Source organism: Ixodes scapularis, unplaced genomic scaffold (genome assembly GCF_016920785.2).
Source record: "Ixodes scapularis isolate PalLabHiFi unplaced genomic scaffold, ASM1692078v2 PGA_scaffold12__126_contigs__length_90152505, whole genome shotgun sequence".
In the NCBI taxonomy this organism is placed as follows: domain Eukaryota; kingdom Metazoa; phylum Arthropoda; class Arachnida; order Ixodida; family Ixodidae; genus Ixodes; species Ixodes scapularis.
The window spans coordinates 76,265,973-76,286,045 of record NW_024609838.1 but is presented as its reverse complement, the minus strand read 5'-3'; the positions used below and the strand labels follow the sequence as shown (position 1 = coordinate 76,286,045).

General features: G+C 43.1%; 1 protein-coding gene across 1 annotated transcript; it reads left to right on the top strand.

Moving 5' to 3' along the window:
* Positions 1-741: 741 nt before the first annotated feature.
* LOC120845893 lies at positions 742-18,466 on the top strand. The gene is made up of 3 exons (XM_040217451.1): positions 742-849; positions 13,952-14,074; positions 18,257-18,466. The coding sequence occupies exons 1-3, from the start codon at positions 742-744 to the stop codon at positions 18,464-18,466; spliced, it is 441 nt and encodes a 146-aa protein (XP_040073385.1).
* The last annotated feature ends 1,607 nt before the right edge of the window (positions 18,467-20,073 follow it).

The window sequence follows — 20,073 nt, the reverse complement described above, 5'->3', positions numbered from 1 at the left end:
ATATGACGCACCCCACACGAATCACTCACGCCACAGTCTGTGCAATACTGGTCTCCTTGCAAGAACAAAAATGAAAACAGAAAGAGCGACGCGGCGGCTTTTCAAAAAGATGCGACGGCTGGTGCTAGCAACACGCATATTTCAATTGAGCAACACATGAGTTTTTTGTATAGAAAGCAAGTCTGTATGTGTCAGGCTGATTAATTGATAAAAATATGGGGGCTCTATTTACGCTAAGGTAATATGATCCAGCAGTAAACTAAATTAATGTGGCTGTTATAAAACGCAAAGAGCGGCTGGTTTATAAATGGGTTACAGTAATAGTGCAGAAAATGCAATTTATTCCAAGGCTAATATCCACCACCGAACATCCGATGTCTAACTTGGCTACAGTAACAACGTGGCTCAGGTACAGTAGTAAATCAGCCTTCTCCTTTGTGCGCATGGCCTGTGCGCTATTGTATGCTTGAAGCCTCGCAGGTGCATGATATTAAGGTAAATATGGTAAGCAGTCAGTAATCGGAACATGCAGTGTTTAGACTTCAATAACACCGCAGAGAAGTTTCGTCGTACCTCCGGAAGAAAAAAAAAAAAACATCTTCGTGAGTTGCATGCGGCCCTTGTTTTCTGTGTTCTGAACACTTTTTCAAATGTTTTTACATCTGTATTTGTATATTTTCATAGAAGCAGGCTCTACACTACACAAGTTTGCAGAAAAATGTATTCAAGAGATCATCGCTGATGATATCATTTTCCATGGCTGTGTGGTGGTTCACCAAGCGGAGAGGAGTAGATGTCTTTGACATTGGTATACCTTGCTATGCCGGTTATCCTGACAAGGTGACCACGGTAAGCTACTCTGATCAAATGAGAGTGTTCCTACTACGTGCGCCAACACTCGGAGTCTGTTCAACGGAGCAGGTTCTGAACGTAAAATAACTGCTACATGGTGCAGTGCTCTGGGCTCCATGTATATAAATTTATTTGTGTATTTATTTTTTTAATACCGCTACCTTAAATAAGGTCATTGCAGGAGTGGAAAAGAATACATACATTGCATGCATTAAAACACAAAAGAGGATTGAAGTACGCACCCTATAGAAAAACACTGCAAATGGTTAAAAATTGGTTTAAAAAACACGGGGATATCGTATATACAGCGGCGGAAACGATGTAACATCTCACAGCAACTGAGACATTGTAAGACAATGCTTTCCCCTTTCCTTGTAGATTTCGCACCTTAAACAAGTGAAAGCCGTTTACAACATCCTGTAACGCCGAATTGGAGCGCAGCTCTTGAGGAGGAGGAGTGGAGGGTATATTCCTCCTCCCTCGTGATCATGCCTGCTAGTCCTCCTCCCCTCCTGCTCCCCCTCCCTCTCCTTTACCTCCTCCTCGTCCTTCAAGCTCCTCCCCTCCCCTCGCCTCCGCCTCCTCGTCTCTCCCCCCTCCTCCACCTTCGTACTGCTTTCCTCCTTGCCGCTCAAGCCGGAAAGGGTCGCGTAAGAGCTGTGCTCTTACGCGACCCTTTCCCCCCCGAACCATACTAGACAATGAGGGGAGGAGCAGGAGGGGGAGGAGGAGGAGGGCAGAGGTCCGGGGGTCACGTGACCTCGAGGGGACGGGATCACATGACCTTGGGCGGGCCGTCATGTGACTTCGACGGGGGGAGGGGAGTCAACCCCCGGGGTCACGTGACCTTGGCGGGGGAGGAGGGGGAGGAGGAGGAGAGGAGGGGGAGGAGGAGGGGGAGGGGCGACGCCGACGCCAACGCCAACGCCGACGCCGCACAGGCTGGAAACGGGTCATGTGACCCCCTCCCCCCGAGGTCACGTGACCCGCCCGGACCATACTACACGAGGGGAGGAGGAGGAGAAGGAGGGGGAGGAGGAGGAGGGGAGGAGGAGAGGGAGGAGAGAGAGGGGCGCGGTTACGCCGACGCCGACACCGACGGCGACGCCAACGGCGACGCCGACGCCGCTCAGGCTGGAAACGGGCCCCTAAGAGCTGCGCTCTAAAATGAAACTTGTTCACAACAGCCTCTAACGCCGAATTCCAGCGCAGCTCTCTAGGAGGAGGTAAGGGTATTGAGGGAAGGGTATACCCCTTTTCCCTCCTCACCACCTCATCCTCCCTGCTACTCCTCCTCCCCTCCTCTCCTCTTCCTCCATTCCCTACTCCTCCTCCCCCTCCCTCCTCTCCCCTCCTCTTCCCTTCTCCTCTTCCCCTCCTCCTCCCTCTCCTACTTTATTCTCCTCCCCTCCCCCTCCCTCTCCCCCTCCATCTGCCCCTTATCCTTCTCCCTGTCCTCCTCCCTCCACCGCCTCCTCCCGCTTTGCATCATGGGAATTGCCCCATAATGCGCCGCGGGATTACGCCGACGCCATTGCCGACAACGACGGCGACGGCGACACCGACGCCGTTCAAGCCGGAAGCGGGCGCCTAAGAGCGGCGCTCTAAGATACAACATATACCAACAGGAGCCTTGTGAACTTCTTATATAAATTTCTCAGTCATGTGAAAGGATATCTCCATCGGTGTTGTTCCAAGCATCTGTGGTCCTCGGAGAAATATAGTATTTGAAATTATTGAGTTGGCTTGTATATGGTACCACATCTAGAGGATGGAAGCTACGAGTGCGCCATAGAGTGAGGAAGCAATTTATATTTTACAAAATAACTACAAATTTCTTGCTTGCTCCTTTGTGCAGCAGCTTTAGTCGTTCCACAACACGTCTTAAATCTAAGGCTTCAAGTCCATTGACTGGCACTGACAATGTGGGCGAAAATGTACAATCATATCGATGGAAATTAATTCTGTTTTCCTTTGCTTGTATTGCGTCAAGCAGCTCAATATCTCTCTTGAAATAGGGGTCCTAGGCCACACAGCCATATTCTAACATCGGTTTAATTTGGGCTCTGTTCACGGTATATTTAACACCCCTAGTTAAAAGTTTTAAAGTTCTAATGATATAACCCAGTCATTGCTGTAAGAATCGGCCCCGCCATCGCCGTGAATGGACGCGGGAACGGGACTGAGTTTCGTTTTCTTTTCTGTGCGTGTTTGCATTTGCACGTGTGCCCCTGTGTGTGTGTGGACTGGCGGCGCTCGGTGCCGGCTGGTGCAGGGGACATTTTAGAAAGGAAGAAGACGAGAAGACAGCGCGTGGTGTGACCTTTTGCAAGGATTCGGAAATTAGCTTCGCTTGTAAATAGACGTGTTTTTTTTTTTTCTTCCCCGTATTCGCGGAGTTTTGTCTTGTTTCCTCTTCCGTCAGCGACCATCAGCTGCCTCCGTCGTCGGGTCGCGGCGCAATCTCGAAGAAAGAACATCTTTACTGTCGCAAAGCTCGAGAGCAGATGAAAGAATGTGTCTCTTTCATTTAAAACATGGAGTAAATAAAATTCCCAAATTACTTATATTCACACACTTCGCGCAAAATTATAGTGCAGTTACTATAACTCAAAACAACGTGGTCTTCTTGAAAGTGAAGGTCATAAACACAAATGTTTTCAAAGTTAGTTTAATCTGCCATTTCCGCCTCAAATTAAGAAATACTAAAAATAGTCATTTAGCATGGCATGATCACCTTAGGACCTGATTTCATTGTATAGAATGCATTCACCAGCATGAAGGCCTGTCTTAACAGGAATATGGTTAGCTACGTCCTTAAAATAAAGCAAAAATTGGTCCTAAAACAGAGCCCTCCCGGACACCAAAAAGTAACCGAGAAGTTGCTAGAATTAACGTCCCAATACGAAACAAATTGAGGTCTTAAGGTAATAAGAGATCCAAGTAGTTAATTATGCGCTTTTATATAATTTACAGTCTTCGAAGACGCTTACGATTTGGAACTGTAACAAAAGTATTTTTATAGTTTATAAAGATGGCATCCAGCTGCCTTTTTTTAACTATGGCAAGAGCTATGTTTTTAGCGACAGAGAATCAAATTAGCTCGAGTTCCTCGCATATGTTTATGAACTATCTGTTCAAGAAGCTTGCAAGAACATGATGTCAATGAAATTGGTCTAGATTTAGTAACAACCTGTTTGCTACCGGATTTATACGGAAATAATTTTAGCTGGCTTTGATAGTCAAGGTACGGTTGCACTAAAAATATGTTCAATAAAAAATACAAATAAGTACATTGGCGTTTAAAGTTAATAACGGCTGAGAAAAAAATTGGAGATCTTATTAGGGCCCAGGCTCTTTTTACAATCGAGCCTCATATGTGTATTGGAAACATTATAAACACTAATGTTAACATCATATTAAACATTATGTAAGAGCAGAAATTTTAAACGTAATAACTATTGCAACTAAATACCGAAATAAAGTATTCGGTAAAAAAGTTACCAGTTACTGCTGGTTAACTAACACAATCAACCCCTATAATAAAACTTTGCGCTACATTTCATTTTAGGAAGGTAGACCTCCAGAATTCGACATGAGCTGAAGTCATATATTGAATCAGAGTCGTGTTAATGTACTTTATTTTAGAAGGTAACATATTTTTTTAAAGATGGCTTTAAACCATCAAACAAAGCGCTGTCTACCGAGGCTGCATTGCATTTCGTAGAACGTTTCCTGCTTGTTTCCGCATAAACTGTAGGAGCTTTCTTGTAATCATAGGTTCCGAAAGATTTTTATTCGTCTTTGTAAAAGGTACAAAATTGTTCCTACATTTATCCACAAGAAGGTTGAAATGACTAAGCTGCGCATTGGCATCTGCGTGCGTACTCATAGCACAAAAGATATGGAAAGAAAAAATAAGTTGATTATGTATAGGTACATCTTCAGCACTGCTAAAATAAGTTACAGTGAAGCTTTCGGGGTATATACGGTTGACAAGAAGTTTGAGCGCCACAAAAATTTCTGTCTAATCGGAAATTGCTTCAATACCTCCGCAATAATAACCAAAGTTTTCTTAAGTTGCGAATAAATAAATATAATGAAGAATAAAATCATCTATGGCGTTAAACTTACCAAACCTTATTTAAGTACAATGACAGTGCCCAATCCACGAGAGCATCGCAAATGGCCCTCGCAAAGTAAGATGAGTTGAAAATTAGCTAGGTTATATTTCTGAATTGAGCGGCATCTCGCACCATGAAGATTCAGTGTAAGCTAAAGTAGAAAAAAGTAGAGAAGTTAAGGCCTCTAAAAATTAACGCAACAGCCCCACCCCTGGAAGATCTATCACACTGTACTACGTTGCAATTAGGGGCGGTATATTCACAATTAGGAATGGCACCGTGTAATGAGGTTTTCTGTTATACATGTTACGTGTGGTGAATATAGAGATGCAGAATGGAAAAACCCATTGGACTTGGGTAAAAGGCTTCTAGCAATAATGTTGACTGCAGAAAAAGGTTTATTCTTTATGTGTCAATTTAGGCGTTGAGATTGTGCCACAGGAAGAACCTTTGAAAGTTTGTGATTTGTTCCATCCAACGAGTATCGAACGCTATCAGCAAGGGTGGGGTCGTAACAAAGACTTACTTTGGCGCCATGTTTTCCAAATTAAGCATTACTGAAAAAAGCTCTTCGCAAATATTACAGACACGTGGTGAGGAATGTTCGTCGAAAAGTATCCGAGTTTCTTAAGTTTGTAGGAATTTTTGAAGATGCGAGTGTTATCTCGAAAATACCTTAAATATTACAGGTCTGGAATTACCTTCTGCAAACGAACCGATGCGACGACGGCGTTATATGCCATCGCAAGTTACAGACAAATTCGAATACAGCAGATAAGATACCTTAGCAAGCAGCAACCCAAGGGACTCATTCGTATGTCCCAGGAGCCCTGATGCAACCAAATTATTTCTGTAACAACGATAATCAATTTCGTCATTCTTATTTGTAAGCTGAGAGACGGCTGTCTTGAAAGCAGCACTTTTTTCTTCCAATGATTGCACTCGCCTAACAGGATCAGATACCTGGCACAAACCCAAGACGATCTCAACCAGACGGGTTTTGCAGCCATCAAGCCTAGCATCTAAAGTTTCTTGTCGATTTTTTTTTATAAGGTAAGATCCTCAGCCATTTGCGTTTGGTCCAGCATAAATTGGTTGAAAAGAAAAAAAAACTGCGTATCAGGGCCAGGATTAGGCTCAACGTCAAGATCTTGTTTATCATGAACAGGATTACACCAACACCACCTATAAGAAAGTTGGCCACCGCACGCAGGCGTGACATCACGCAAGAGAGATCATTATGGAAGTCGGTGTCACCGCGCAGGGATGTTGTAGGCGCTCGCTCTCCCCAGCGATAACATGCGGAAGGTCGCGCCATCGCTGCAGATTCTAAATTTCCACTATTGCAACACATGATGGGCAATAGGTGATCGTTCTGAATTGGATTGATCAAGCAAGAAACCATGCAGAGCTGATGCCACATTTTTTGTGTAAGTGCCATGCTTTGCACGTTCATATGTGAGCATTTTTACCGAACGGTCCAGAGATGATTATCGTAGAAGGAAATTGTTTGTTCTTTAAATTTGTCCAGTATTAAGTAACCTTTATTGTATTATTACTCTTTTTGAGTTTAGTTACACCATCAAGAAAACATACACACTAACCAATAGTTTGAAACAAAATGTGATTGAAATGTCTTCACTGTTTTTTGATGAACAGGTAGGAAACAGATTGAATTCATTGATGGCATAATCAATTCTGCTGAACCAATAATTTTATTTGACAAGCTTACACAAATTGACACTTCAAAATGCACAATAAAACATTACATTGTGCCAGTAAATAAATGCCGTCAACTTTATTACATATGAAAAAGTGGTCATCATCAGATTGACGGAAGACACTGACAAACAACATGTATTCACACACGCAGTCGCATTTCTATCTTTGTCTTATTTAAGCTTTCCCTTTTCTTCTTTCGCCGTTATATTGTTATTTTCTACTTTCCACAGGTTCTTGAGCATTCTATTTGTCGCAGCACTCAAAACATGGTCTATGAACTGATGGGGTGCATGCCTATAGTCACAGACATTTATTTCTTCAAAGTCATGTAGAATAGTAGGCACAATAGCAACCTGTGCCTCTCTCTGCATAGGCAGGTTGAAGGATTGGGTGGAAAACTGTAGCTCCTGAACTTATCTACCGCAATTTCTGTGACAAGGAAAGCATTTACTACAACAGGTGGCCGGAAGTTCAATTCACTCCTTGTCATGCTAGTAATCAGAGCATTCTGTTTCTATGCCTACCTCTGCGGCTTCTATTACAAGTCTGTCTCTGCACGAGGCACAAAACAGCTTCGTTAGACCTGCGTGGGCACAATACCCAGCTACTTACATCACAGCTGAAAGCCATGGTGCCTATTTTACAATGTCACAATCCGTAACAGTGACATCAAAGTGCTTTTTCAAAGAATCGGCACTCATTCAGGCAACGTCACACGTCAGAACATTCAAGCCTGGAAGGTCAAGCACATTCTCCAATTGCAGTTTTTTTTATTCATAAATTTACCTGATTGACACATGATAATGTGCGCCACACAACGGACGATAGTTCCCAGGACGGTCTTTAAGACAGTCACTTTGAAATATTTCTAGAATAGCACACTGCAGTCCGAGTTCCACTAATCAATACACAGCAATTTCGCGGAGGGCGTGAGGAGCAGAGCAAAAGGTTGTGTGGGTTTCCCGCGTCAAATGACGGGCACCACGCGTCAAAATTTCCCAGTAGTCCAGCCATTGCCATGTGCTCTTCTGGTACAACAACTGGGAACATGACTTAGCTGTTGCAGGTCCTTGTAAGTCGTCCCTTAGCCGCTGTCTCTTGTTTGGTGTTTTCACGTTCACCACGTTCCACCATGTGAGTATCATATTGATGTACACAGCTGTTCCAGTTGCGCGCAGAGTCTGTTAGCTCGGAATGATGAGACAGTAGACAAGTTAAAGATCCGCAATGCTAGCTTCACATTCTGCCTTTTCATGTTACATTGGTTAGGTGTCTTCAACGACTGTGTTGGCTCCAACTTGAAAAGCTCATTATGTTCAGATTTGTGCAACTGACATTAGGGGCAAAAAGAAGCCGTCCGAATTTCAGGTTTCTGCTCAGCACGTTTTGGGTCTGTGAAGTACATGCCCCTCCTAGGTTTTCGCTGATTGATCCAGTTGTTTGTAACACATTTCAGAAGGCGAACAGGGTCGACAACAAAAAATAAAGTACGTGATGAATCAGCTGGGTGCTAATATACAATCTTGAGGCGAGGAAGGTATGAAAAAAATTACAATGTTTTGCGATTGATCGAACCGTTGTCCGGGATGAGTGCAATGACTTTAAACCCTGTAGAGTCTAGCTCCACAACAAGCATTCAAAGAAAGTCATAATGTGCAAAGACGGGCATAATGTGCACGGCATCTTTGTGACTGTAAAGTAGACTCTGAATCATAAAGACCTGTGCTGTCTTTGCTGGGCTTGCACTGTTAATTGCAGCATCTGTTACAGAACCAGCCTTGGAATCAATGTACCACTGAAGGTGAATTTCTTTCATCATTAAAGTAACATTTCTTTTATGCTTTTCACATTTTTAACGAGATTTTTTATCGTATGAGAGAAAACCAGATACTTGTTGTTGTGCTGCAGGGCTGACAAGGTAAGGTGAGCATAGCCGTCTCACTGTATCGCGATGCGGCAACGTTACCTTCTGAGAATTTCTCACGAATCTGTACGCGTGTGGCGAAATACTAAATATCAGACTTCCGAACACCAGCACGTCCCGTGGATACCGCACAGCTTTGCTGAGGACGAGATCTACTCTTTTTTTTTCAAAAATCTGCCTACCTTCATATGCCATCCATGCAGCTCTTGATGGTTGGTCATCTCAAATCAACCCCTCCAGCAGTGCGACACTATTCCAAGCAGCTCCTGAGTCTGTTCCGCGGAATCAGCAGAGTGATCAGTGTACATCTGTCAACATACTGAAGCACATCTCTTAACTCCCTTAAATCCTGGAAGTGTGCAGGAACACTAAGACCACCAAGGTTCAAAACGCCCATTTCACCTGTATACGCTTCAGCACACAGGTCACTTGTCACTTTCACTGAGGAATCCACAGCTGGGGCACGTTAATCAGTGAGGTCCAGGAAGAAAAACGTGGGGTTTCTGTTGCATACAATGCAGAAGTGAGAAGTCTGGAGGTTCGGAAGAGCATCAGGGAATCCAAAAAAACTTATCACTTTGTGCGTCTTGTTTTGTAGCTCCTCTTCGTCTCTATACAGTTCTAGAGTCTTGTTGAGTGATGCGGCTTCCAAGCGTTCCCTTGTCTTGCCTGGTGCCTCCCTAGCTGACGTCTTCGTTCAAGACAGGTATCCGGGGCACTTTGGAAACGAACTAGGTTTTGCATCTTGTTTGAGTTTAACCAGTGGCAGAGGCATTTGGACAATTCTTAATGTCTTCACGTGTGTGAAACTTGATGTTGTAACAAAGTATCTTGGAGCGAAATGTTTTTCGTACACCTGCAATAAAAAAAATATATATATTGTGATCACGGATTTCGTAACGGAAACGACAAAAAGAACACAAATGTGTGACTTGCTTCTTTGGCAAGCGTTTGGCGGGAAAACAAACGTGTTTCGAAAACTGCCCTTTTTCATTAGCTAACAATTGCGAATACTAAAACACCAAGAGTAGTATACAAGAAGCAATATTCTTATGAATTTGTACTCCGTCGGAATGAAATCTTTCCAAGGGACAGCTAGTGTCCATGCCGTCCACCGTAGAGGGTCAGTCGAAAAATAAGTGAACTTTGAAACTCGGTCCACCCGCGTAGCTAGACTTGCCGTTCGGAGCGCAACAGCAGCCAGGCATCCCGACAGCTTTGTTATACCTGAAGACTCATGACAGGAGTACAAACTATGCTAAGAACGGCAAAAATAACAGCAAAAATATCCGAAAAAACACGCGGATGCCGAATGACTTGTTTTAGTGGATGAATCGGATGAAAAATATTGGCTATGCCCTTTGTATCGGTCCATAGCTTACGCCACCTTACCGGAGAGAAAGTTGTTTGTGGGATGACCTGGACGATAGCGTACAATAGACGAAAGTTACACACGCACTAAAGTGCTGTCTCAAAAAAAGAAAAAACGGCACGGTCACTTGCGTTGTTTTGCGGGACGTGCATGAGTCAGACCTAGAACGGAAGAATGTTAAACCTAGAAATAAAAAAGAATTACAATGAATATCAAAACTTGGAAATAAAAAAGAAAAGTTGATAGTCCAGTTCCGGCCACAAACAGATGACCACTGTTAACAAAAAAGTCTAAAACCTAAAAAAAAAAAAGTTTTTTTATTGTTTTTGTTATTCGTCTATTAGCATTTTAATCGATGGCAGAGTACCGGGGCTTTCATTTATTCCTTGTTTAATAGTGTTGAATCGGTAAATTAGGTAAGATTCAGGCTGTTCACGTTCGCGATTTGATTTAAATCCGGATTCTAGGAGCGTCACTGACAATTTATCAAAGGAGTGTTTTGGGAGAGCGAGATGTTTGGGTAGAGGCAGTGTCGGAAGATTTCTGGCGTGAGATTTGTGATTATTAAAGCGCAGTCTAAATGCCGTTCTAGTCTGCCCTATGTATTGCATTTTGCATACCGTACACTCGAATAAGTACACGACATTCGACGAGGCGCATGTTAAGTTCCCTTTAATTTTGATCGAGAACTGCTAGTGCGTGCTACTGGCCGTGCTTGTGTGCTGCATCTCTCTACAGATCAGACATCCTGGGTTACGCGGTCGTCTGTGGGCTACCCCAGGGGCGGATGGAAACGCGTGTTTAAGGCGCTCGCTTTGTTCGGGAATGTTATAATGTCGTCTTAAGATATTATTTGCATTAGGATGGTTTATGCTATAAGTTAGACATAGATTTGTACGCTGTGTGTCGCTTTGCGTGGGGTGCGGGCTGATAAGGTCTGCGCGGTTCGGTTGCTCGGCTTTTCTGATTGCATCATCGATTATACGGGGTCGATACCTTTGTTTCTCAAGCACTGACTTTAAATTTTGACTGCTCGCATCAAAATCTGTCTCTTTTGAACAAATTCGTTTGAAACGATGAGCTTGGCTATAGGGAATGCGTTTATCTGTAAAAGTTCTTCCTGACGAAGGCGGGACTCCGGCCGAAACGTTGAAGATTAAGTCGTCCGTTGTTGCTGTTTTCACTAAGGGTTCTTTTCTTCTTCTATACCCACACCTTCAGCCCCCCGCCACCATGCCCGTTATATAAATATATACACATATATATATAGGGTGTTTTTTTCCAGCTCAACAAATTTTTTTTTTTTTCAAAAACCATGAAAGCTAGATTAATGCGGTCTGCGCAGGTACAGCCAGGGGGATATAATATCCAAAGCTGGCGGTTGCGGTAAGGCGCCCGCGCAATTTTTCTGTCTCTTATCTAGGCCCATCCTTGTACCTGCTCCACGAGTGGTAACTTTAGTACACTACTACGCTTCTCACGCGTTCAAAGTCTTTCTGAAAATTACTGATTTAGTTGTTTTCAATGACACTGAGCAAATTTCTAATTGTAACTATATGACTATTTTCATTAACTAAAAAGTTAATTAACGAATTTTAGCTACAATTAGGCCCCTATACTATGTCCCTTGGACCGTATAACTCACCTGCGCAGACCGCATTAACCTAGCTTTCTTGGTTTCCTTTTAAAAATTCTGTTAAGCTTAAAAAACACCCGGTATATATATATAACTGAGAACAAAAAAAAAAACCTTGGTGAAAACAGCAACAACTGACGATTTATTCTTCTACGTTTCGGCCGGAATCCGGCCTTTGTCAAGAAGAACTTTTACAGATGAACGCCGTGGTATTTATACAATGCTGCGGTCGAGTCCAAATTTCGGCCGGGTGACGGTTGGAGGTTTCGTGAGAGGGAAGCGTAGGGCAGTTCGTATCCGGATGAAGAAGCTTGTCGGTCGGGGCCAAGTGTCAATCTTGAGAGGGGGCGCAGGGTGATTTTGTGTCCGGGCGGGCAGGGGTGACCTGGACGATAGCGTAAAATAAAAGAATGTTACACGCGCAAACTAAAATGCTGTCTCAAAAAAAAAAAAAGAAACGGCACGGCAATTTGTGTTGTTTTGTGGGGCATGCATGATTAGACCTGGAAGGGAACAATGTTAAACCTAGAAACAAACATAAATATCAAAACCTGGAAATAAAAGAGAAAAGTTGATGGTCCACTTCCGGCCACAAACACAGTACCACTGCTAACAATAAAATCTAGGACCTAAAAAAAATTTCCCCTGATCGCAGTTGCTATTCGTCCGTTAGCACTTTATTCGAGGCAAGAGTTCGGGGGCTTCCATTTATTCCTTGTTTAATAGCGTTGAATCAGTAAATTAGGTAGGATTCACGCTGTTCATGTTCGCGATTTGATTTAAATCCAGATTCTAGGAGCGTCACTGACATTTTATCATTATATATATCAGGGTGTCGAACCGGAACCGAACCGAACCGAAAACCGGAACCGAACCGGTATTTTTTCCGGAACTGAACCCGAACCCGAACCGTTATATTGTTATCGCGATGAGCCCGAACCGGAACTGAACCGGAAAAAAAATAACGGTTACCGGCTCATGTCAAAACGGTTCGGCCACGCGCTGTTGACAATGAATGTGCTATCAATGCCATTTGTTTTTTAAGTGCCGTCAACTGACACATACCTCGATTATATATTTTTCTTCTCCACTCAGTCTTAGGAATATAAACGCTGCATCCATGAATCTTGACAAACGCTGCATCCATGAATCTTGACATAGGAACCAGTATTGCGCTGGTCGCGGCTTGCACGGAAGAAAGAGAATTGGAAGGCTGTGCAAAAAAAAAAAAGAATCGCGTCACGGGATTTCATTTTCCTACAATCTCGTAAATCCTAAATGCTGCTGTGTGCTCCTTTCATAACACGTTTTTAGAACGCGCGAGTTCTTGAAGCTTGCTTCCATTGGAATGAGAAAACAAAAGGCTGTGGAGTTTGATAATAATGGATCCGGTTTCGTATAGGCACTTAGAAGCTAACATATTTGTGAGACAGCGAACTCTTCTATTTTAATATTTATCTTATTACGTCCTTCTGGCGTTGCGTTCGGTGCAGTGTTTTTCATATTCCGTAATTTGTTTAATGAAAACTTCTTTAAGGGTTTAATTTGAGTTACCGAAGGCTAGTTCAAATAAAGAAAGCTGTATTTTCCCCCCACTGTTCCTTCAATTGCTTACACGCCGAGGTGGCGGGATAGTTAGCGAGTTCTACTTGTAAGTGGGTTTGTAAGGAGGTCGCGGATTTTACAGCTACTGCGTCGGACCCAATTAGATGAAGACCGAATGCGTAAACGTCGGTGAGGTAACCTTTGAGTGCACATAAAGAAGCCATTCCTGGTAGAAATCCCTGAGCCTTACACTACGATGTATCCCGTTTCGTATGTGCTGATTTCAGATGTTTTATTTGTAATTTATTTTGATGTTGCAATTTGTCATTTATAATTTCCGAACCGGTTCGCGAACCGGTTCAGCGCCCCGAACCGGTTCGCGAACCGGTTCGCGGATCGAATTAATCGAACCGGAGCTGAACCGGAACAAAATAAATTAACCTGAACCTGAACCGTAACCGAACCCGTATTTTTTTCGGTTCGACACACTGATATATATATATATATATATATATACATATAAGTCAAAGATGCGTACTGTCGGAGTTACGAAGTTTATTACGACGTTTCGAGCGGTCCCAGTTCGAAACGTCGTAATAAACTTCGAGTTAGTAACTCCGACAGTACGCATCTTTGACTTATTAGCTTTTCCCCGTCCATTGTTTTTATATTTACCTTACTTTACCTATATACATATATATATATATATATATATATATATATATATATGCTAAAAGAAGATTCCCTGGTCTACATTCACTATCCTCTTTTCACAGGCGTGCCATGCTAAAAACGATTACACTTTTAGTGTTAAGAGTCGGGAGCACACAAGATTCGGCTATCATGACGGCGCGGGATATGCGATGACTCATGACGGTCCTAAGGAAATTGAGTGGAAGGTGAGAATTCTAGCGCTCTGTAATCCTTCCATAGCATTCTTCACACAACATTGCAAGCAGCGCTGTCTGCTGTTTTCTTCCCTTAAACATTTCGCAAGAATAGGCACAAAAATGGAAAAAAACGCAGAAAAATAGAGAGATACGCACTTAAGTTCTTGAGAAAATTGTATTATGTTAGAATATAGTTTTATTAATTATATGTTTGTATTTATTGATTTATCGATACATTGACATCACAAATGGGTTGAAAAACCATACCCAGGGAGAAAGCAGAAATAAGAGTTAAATGGCAACATTAAATGTATGAAGTAATCACTTCTCAACAAAATTATTCGGAGCAAAAACACGAAACGATCACTAATCTATCCCCTCCCTCCGAACAACCAAAGCGTACAAATTAATCAAGCACACGTCATGTACACTAAGTTACAAGAAATATGAGCCTGAAAACGTTGGGGGTTAGAATAATTGAGAATAGGTTTAGTATTAATTGAAAGCGAGCGAGCAAGTGAGCGTATGGGGAATTATATACAAATACATGAAATAATAAAAAAAAAATATAAAATGCGGGGATGAAAGTAGAACAACTTAGGCAGATGATAATACCATGCCACAAGTTTGGGAAAAAAATAATAGAAAACGAAAATGTTGAGGCAGACGTCAGGCTCAATTTTACGGGAGTGTTTAAAGCGAGGCGAAAATGAAGATGACTGCGCGAGGAGACCCTCTGGGAGAGTAGTCATGTAAAAAATGCGGTGTAGAACGTAGACGAGCCCCAAAGTTTGTGCAATAAGGCCTACTCCACAATCGGTTCTTTTCTTTAGTAAGATGGTGCTTGAAGGACGGGAATACTAAAAGGATTAGAAGCGTTACTCCATTTACAAAAATTAACAACAGTTATGTTATTGATATATGATTGAGGGGGTGCCATACGCTCAATTCGTATTAAGTTTAGGTCGAAGTATTGAGAAATCCTGTTTTCCTGAATTGAGAAGGAGGAGAACCAAAATTATATATTGATTACACTTTGTGTGATCCAGAGAGCTATTATAGGATGACAAAAATGGTAAAGTATGATATTGAATTGGAAGATTTAAATCGACATAAGCATCAATATATTTATTAAAAAAAAAACAGATCCATGATCCTAGAGTCGAAAGTGTAGGAGTGCATAAAACACATTGTTTACTAAAGAAAATATATTTTTGATTAGAGGGGTTTATCTAAATAAGCCTAGACACATACTTTAGTGAAATCTTCTTTTAGATTAAATTTTTCAGTTATGCTTGCAAAGTTTTGGATATATAATGCAATCAACTGCACAAGAACGAATGGGAGAATAAACACAAGATTGAAGAACATTAATATATATGTCGAGATAATTAGAGGACCAAAGACCGAGCCCAGCGATGGACCTGAAAAAACAATAATACCTCATGAATTACAATAATTTATAACTGTATTAGGTCCTATCGAAAAAACAATCCTTAATCCAAAGAACAACACTCTTATCCAATTCGAAATGAATGAGTTTGTGCAACAGAAGCTGATGGTGTACACGATCAAACGCTTTTAAAATGCCAAGAAATGCAGCGTCAACCTGAGAATCAAAGTTGATTAAAATGTTAAATTAATGTACATAGCCTACGAGTAGAGTATCACACAAATGCCCCTTGAAAAGTTCGTGTTGGTGTTTGAGATTGATGTTTCCCTCTAAAAACCGTATGCCATTTAAATGGGTGTGGTCACGCATGTTGGAAACACTTACTGTAGTGAATATAGGCTTGTAGTATGAAAAAGAGTTTCGATTGTCTGACCTAAAAAATACAGGAGTACACTCAAGGCTCTTTACACGTGTAGGAACGCTTTCGCATCCCTATAGTCCGTTGCAACTCAAGAAGGTAGGGTGAGGGTAAGACGGGCCGGGGAGGAGGAAGCAGACGGAACGCTAAAAAGAGAAGGAGGTTTCCCCCTCTCTTCTCCAGCGTTCCGTCGGCTTCCTCCTCCCCAACCCGTCTTACCCTCGCCCTACCTTCTTGAGTTGCTACATGCAGCGGGCCGCGCTCCTACGCGGCGCGACGTGGCTGAGGGCAGAGCGTATACACGTGATACAGTAGGGCACAGGGAGCGGGAGCGGGAATTTCCCGCTCTACCTTCATCCCTCCCTCGGGGCCTCCGGCCACGCCTACCGCATGGCCCGAAAAGAGGGAGACGGGGGCGGCCACGCACCTGTGACCCTCCCCCTTTTATTGGCGTGCGGGCTGCAGCTTCGGAAGGACAGCTCTGTGGGGTGGGCTTCCTTGGAACTATGACGCGACGCAGTCAATGGGAATGTATTGCTCATTTCGCTACGCCAACGAAGGCTGCGTGTCACGGGACAATTAATGGTTTCGCATTAAAAGTCAAACTATTTCGCCCACCTTCCAGTCTGTAGCAGCTTAAAAAGCTCGCACTGATTGTGAAAAAAGATTGCGACCACAAATGTACTGGGCACCATCTTAGTCTTTTGGCAAGTAGCTTGGAATTAATTTCATCACTGCCTGCTATAGAAGACATTTCCACATTTTCGGGTGGTTGCAAATCTTCGAACAAGTTTTTTACAAAATTATTTTTCTGGAACAGTCCATTAGTTATAAATTAAGGCTGGGATCACTTACGTTGCAGAAAACACTATAAAATTGGACTTTAAAGGGATACTACGACGAAATTTCGGCGCTCAATTTTTGGTCGATATGTGTTCAAAGGAGCAGCATCACATCAAACATACCAATATCTTGTTAAAAAAGTCACAAAAAGGAATTTTAAAACAAATTAAACGATTAGCAAAGAGCACCTGGTGGATGTCGCTAACGCCTCGCCTGTAATGCCCGTCTAGGAACCTTGACAGCTAGTGACGGCGAGTGTCTCGCCCATGGCCACGACGAGACAAGAGGGGAAGAAGGAACTTTCCTCTTCTCAAAGAATACTTTTTGTGTGTCGCAGAAGTCGCTATTGTCCCCCTACAAGATTATAAACGATTAACCCGTCACTCAAAATTCGTACAAAAGCAGCCGCTTCGGTGACTGAAACGATTAGGCCATCCTCTGGACGTCAGCCTCGCCGCAGCTTTGCTCGTGTTGAGATGAACTACGTCACGATTGCGTTGGACGTCACATGCTCTCCGCTGGCTGTTCTCCGAGCGCTCGCCAGAGTGGGCCGTGTATAAGGAAAAACACAGGCACCAGTCTCAAAATACAAACGTGCGGTTGTCATTTACGGATGTTGTGGGTCATATTCAACCTATATTTGAACACGACGTGTATATTTTAAATTTCGTTGAAGTATCCCTTTAAGAGTATCACTTCCAAATTCAGACAGTAGGTCCCTGGTGTGTCGGATAACTTGATATCATTTAATAGCGCGTAATTAACTATATACCTATAATATTTAACCTTTCTGTCCGACTTATTGGAAAGGCTAGTGCCGTAGCAGAAGCTTTTAGTTACAGAGATTTCACGTTTGTATTCATTTCACATGTATGGTGTGCCTGTCATTTCAGGAGACTGTCACGGAGTTTTGCTTGATTATATTCTTCTAGATGTCAATAACAATATTTTGCGCATCCGAGTACGCCACCGTGTAGAATAAGATGCTTTAATATTTTGTGGCGCATCGCTAATTTATTAACATCACTGTAGTTGTTCCCACACGTGTTGTCGACATTTTTTGTGTTTTCTAGGCTTTCTTCCTGACTCTCAAATAACGTTAATTCGCGAGGTTTTATAAATAAAAAGATTGCGTTTAGGCCAATGTTTCTCTCTACCGTACATATTACTGGAAACTGTTTTCGGTGACAGGTTAAAGAGGACTTAGATGCTTCGTTTTAACCGTGAGAATTCTGGCTTCTGTTGCACTTCGTCGCCCGCTCAGTGAAAGCCTGGCATGCGTCAACTAGCGCGTACTGACGGCGAAGCAACTACTGGGTTCTTAACCTGTTACCGACAACAAGGTTTCTTTATTTGCGATTTTTAATCTGCGCAAAAAAACACGAAATAATTTTACTATTTCATGCACAGATTCAACGAATCATTTACTCTACTTGTCAAGCATGGTAAACATGCTACACATAAAAGCAACATATACATAGCCTCCTTCGAGTGCATGCATTCATTTTAAGGTTTTGAAATTTGACTCGATCCACAGATCTGCAAAGCAACTAGAACATTTCCATCTCTTAGATTTGGTGTGGCTTTCTTTGACATGGAATACGAAGACAGCACAGAATCATGCAAACAAAGTCAATACGGCCATTTAAAATATGCTGCCGGTTACTGGCGTGTTCATGATGTGGCACATTACTTCAAAAGCGTTGTGATGCAGCCAGATTTTATGCAGTCCGGTCAAACTTGCTAAGCAGCGCGGGATGTTTGGTGACAGTGTGAAATCTGAATAAAAAAACATTTCCTCCGCTGTTGTCGATTCTCTATGGGCGAATTTCACTTAAACAAACTATGAAATGACCTTTTTACTTTTGACATATAACTTTTACATTAAACCTTCAGCGTTCACTGAATGCCGAACAGGCATTTTGTTTTCTTCTCGGTTTATTAACTTTTACACAAAAAAGAAATTATTGAAATATCGACTTTATCTTTTTCTGCAGCTGACCGCAAAACAAGTTGCGGGGTAATTTTGACGGTCGTGACGTACCCTGGCACTTTAACCGGAAGTTCTCGCGGCTGTAGGAGAATGGGAGCGTTAGCGGCGGAGGGTTGGGAGTGCGCGGGTAGGTTTTACTGCGGTGATGGCGCTGATGTCGCCGACGTTTTTTCGGAATCGGCGCCTCCCATCGCCGCGATGGGCATGGACACATCGCAGCTGAGCGAAATTCAATGAGATATGTTGCGCTACAGTGGCAGCATGGGACTAGTCCCATACACCGGCATGCCTGTTGGGAAGTGCGGCGAGCCTTCCGGTGAAGACTCCAGAAGTCAGCCCAACTGTCATTCTTGGTAAAAGGCGGCCCGTGTCGTTTGCAAAGCCACGTAGATAGAAACAAATTTCCGCGGCGTTTTTCGCGGCCTCTGAAATACAGGAGCGAGCTGACGTTAAAAAAAGATACGTTTGAACTACGAGTGTCAGCAAGAGCCACGTAAATACCTGTTCACACTCGGAGCGGACGCGCGCGTTTGATGGAAGTGCTGTATTCGCGCTGCTGGTAAGCGCTTCGGAACCGATCTTTTACGATTGCAACTCAATACTCACGTGACACTCGACAAAGGATGGTTGAACCGTCATGCACGTAGCTCCCACGAACTGTTATAGCTCGACAGTGACGTGCAGTCTGTCAGAATAAAAATGGCATAATAATAACAAAATGTACATACCGTGTTACGAAGGTAATCCATACGGCGTTTATTTGAGCTCTATTATCACGAAAAACAAGAAGATAGAATCGACGAGAGCCCCTTTTCGGCGACAGTGTTCGTCAACACTGCCTCGGAAAACATGGGAAGAGATTGACCTAACCTCTAAAATTGAGGTCACCGATCAAACTACAATACGGGAAGCGTCCAGAAGGGTCGCGCGGGCATATTCCATTCAGCACGCCAGCCGGTCGTGAGCAGACGGGCTTGGCCAAGTACCGTTGAAGCAACGCTGCGCCGAGTCGGAGTGCCTGCTAGGCCTATCTGCAGAGCTCGCTTGGTCGGGGTCGGTGGATTCGTCGCCGCTGTAGCTTTTCTCGGGTGTTTGTGGATCCAGCGTTCCTGTTCGTCGTGGTCTGTTTCAAATACTTTTTTTTTGCTGCTTGAAGTCGGGGCGCGCGAGAAGAACACGTAGAAAAATAAACGTTCGTTGGTCGTCGCGACCAAGAGGAGCCGACGCTGTCGGCCCTACTGCGCAAGTGCTGTAGTTACTTTGTTTACCACACGATAGATGGCGCTTGGCTCTCAGCATTATCAAATTGAGCAATTTTCGTCACATCTCTCATTATGCTGCAAAATGTGCATCTGAATATT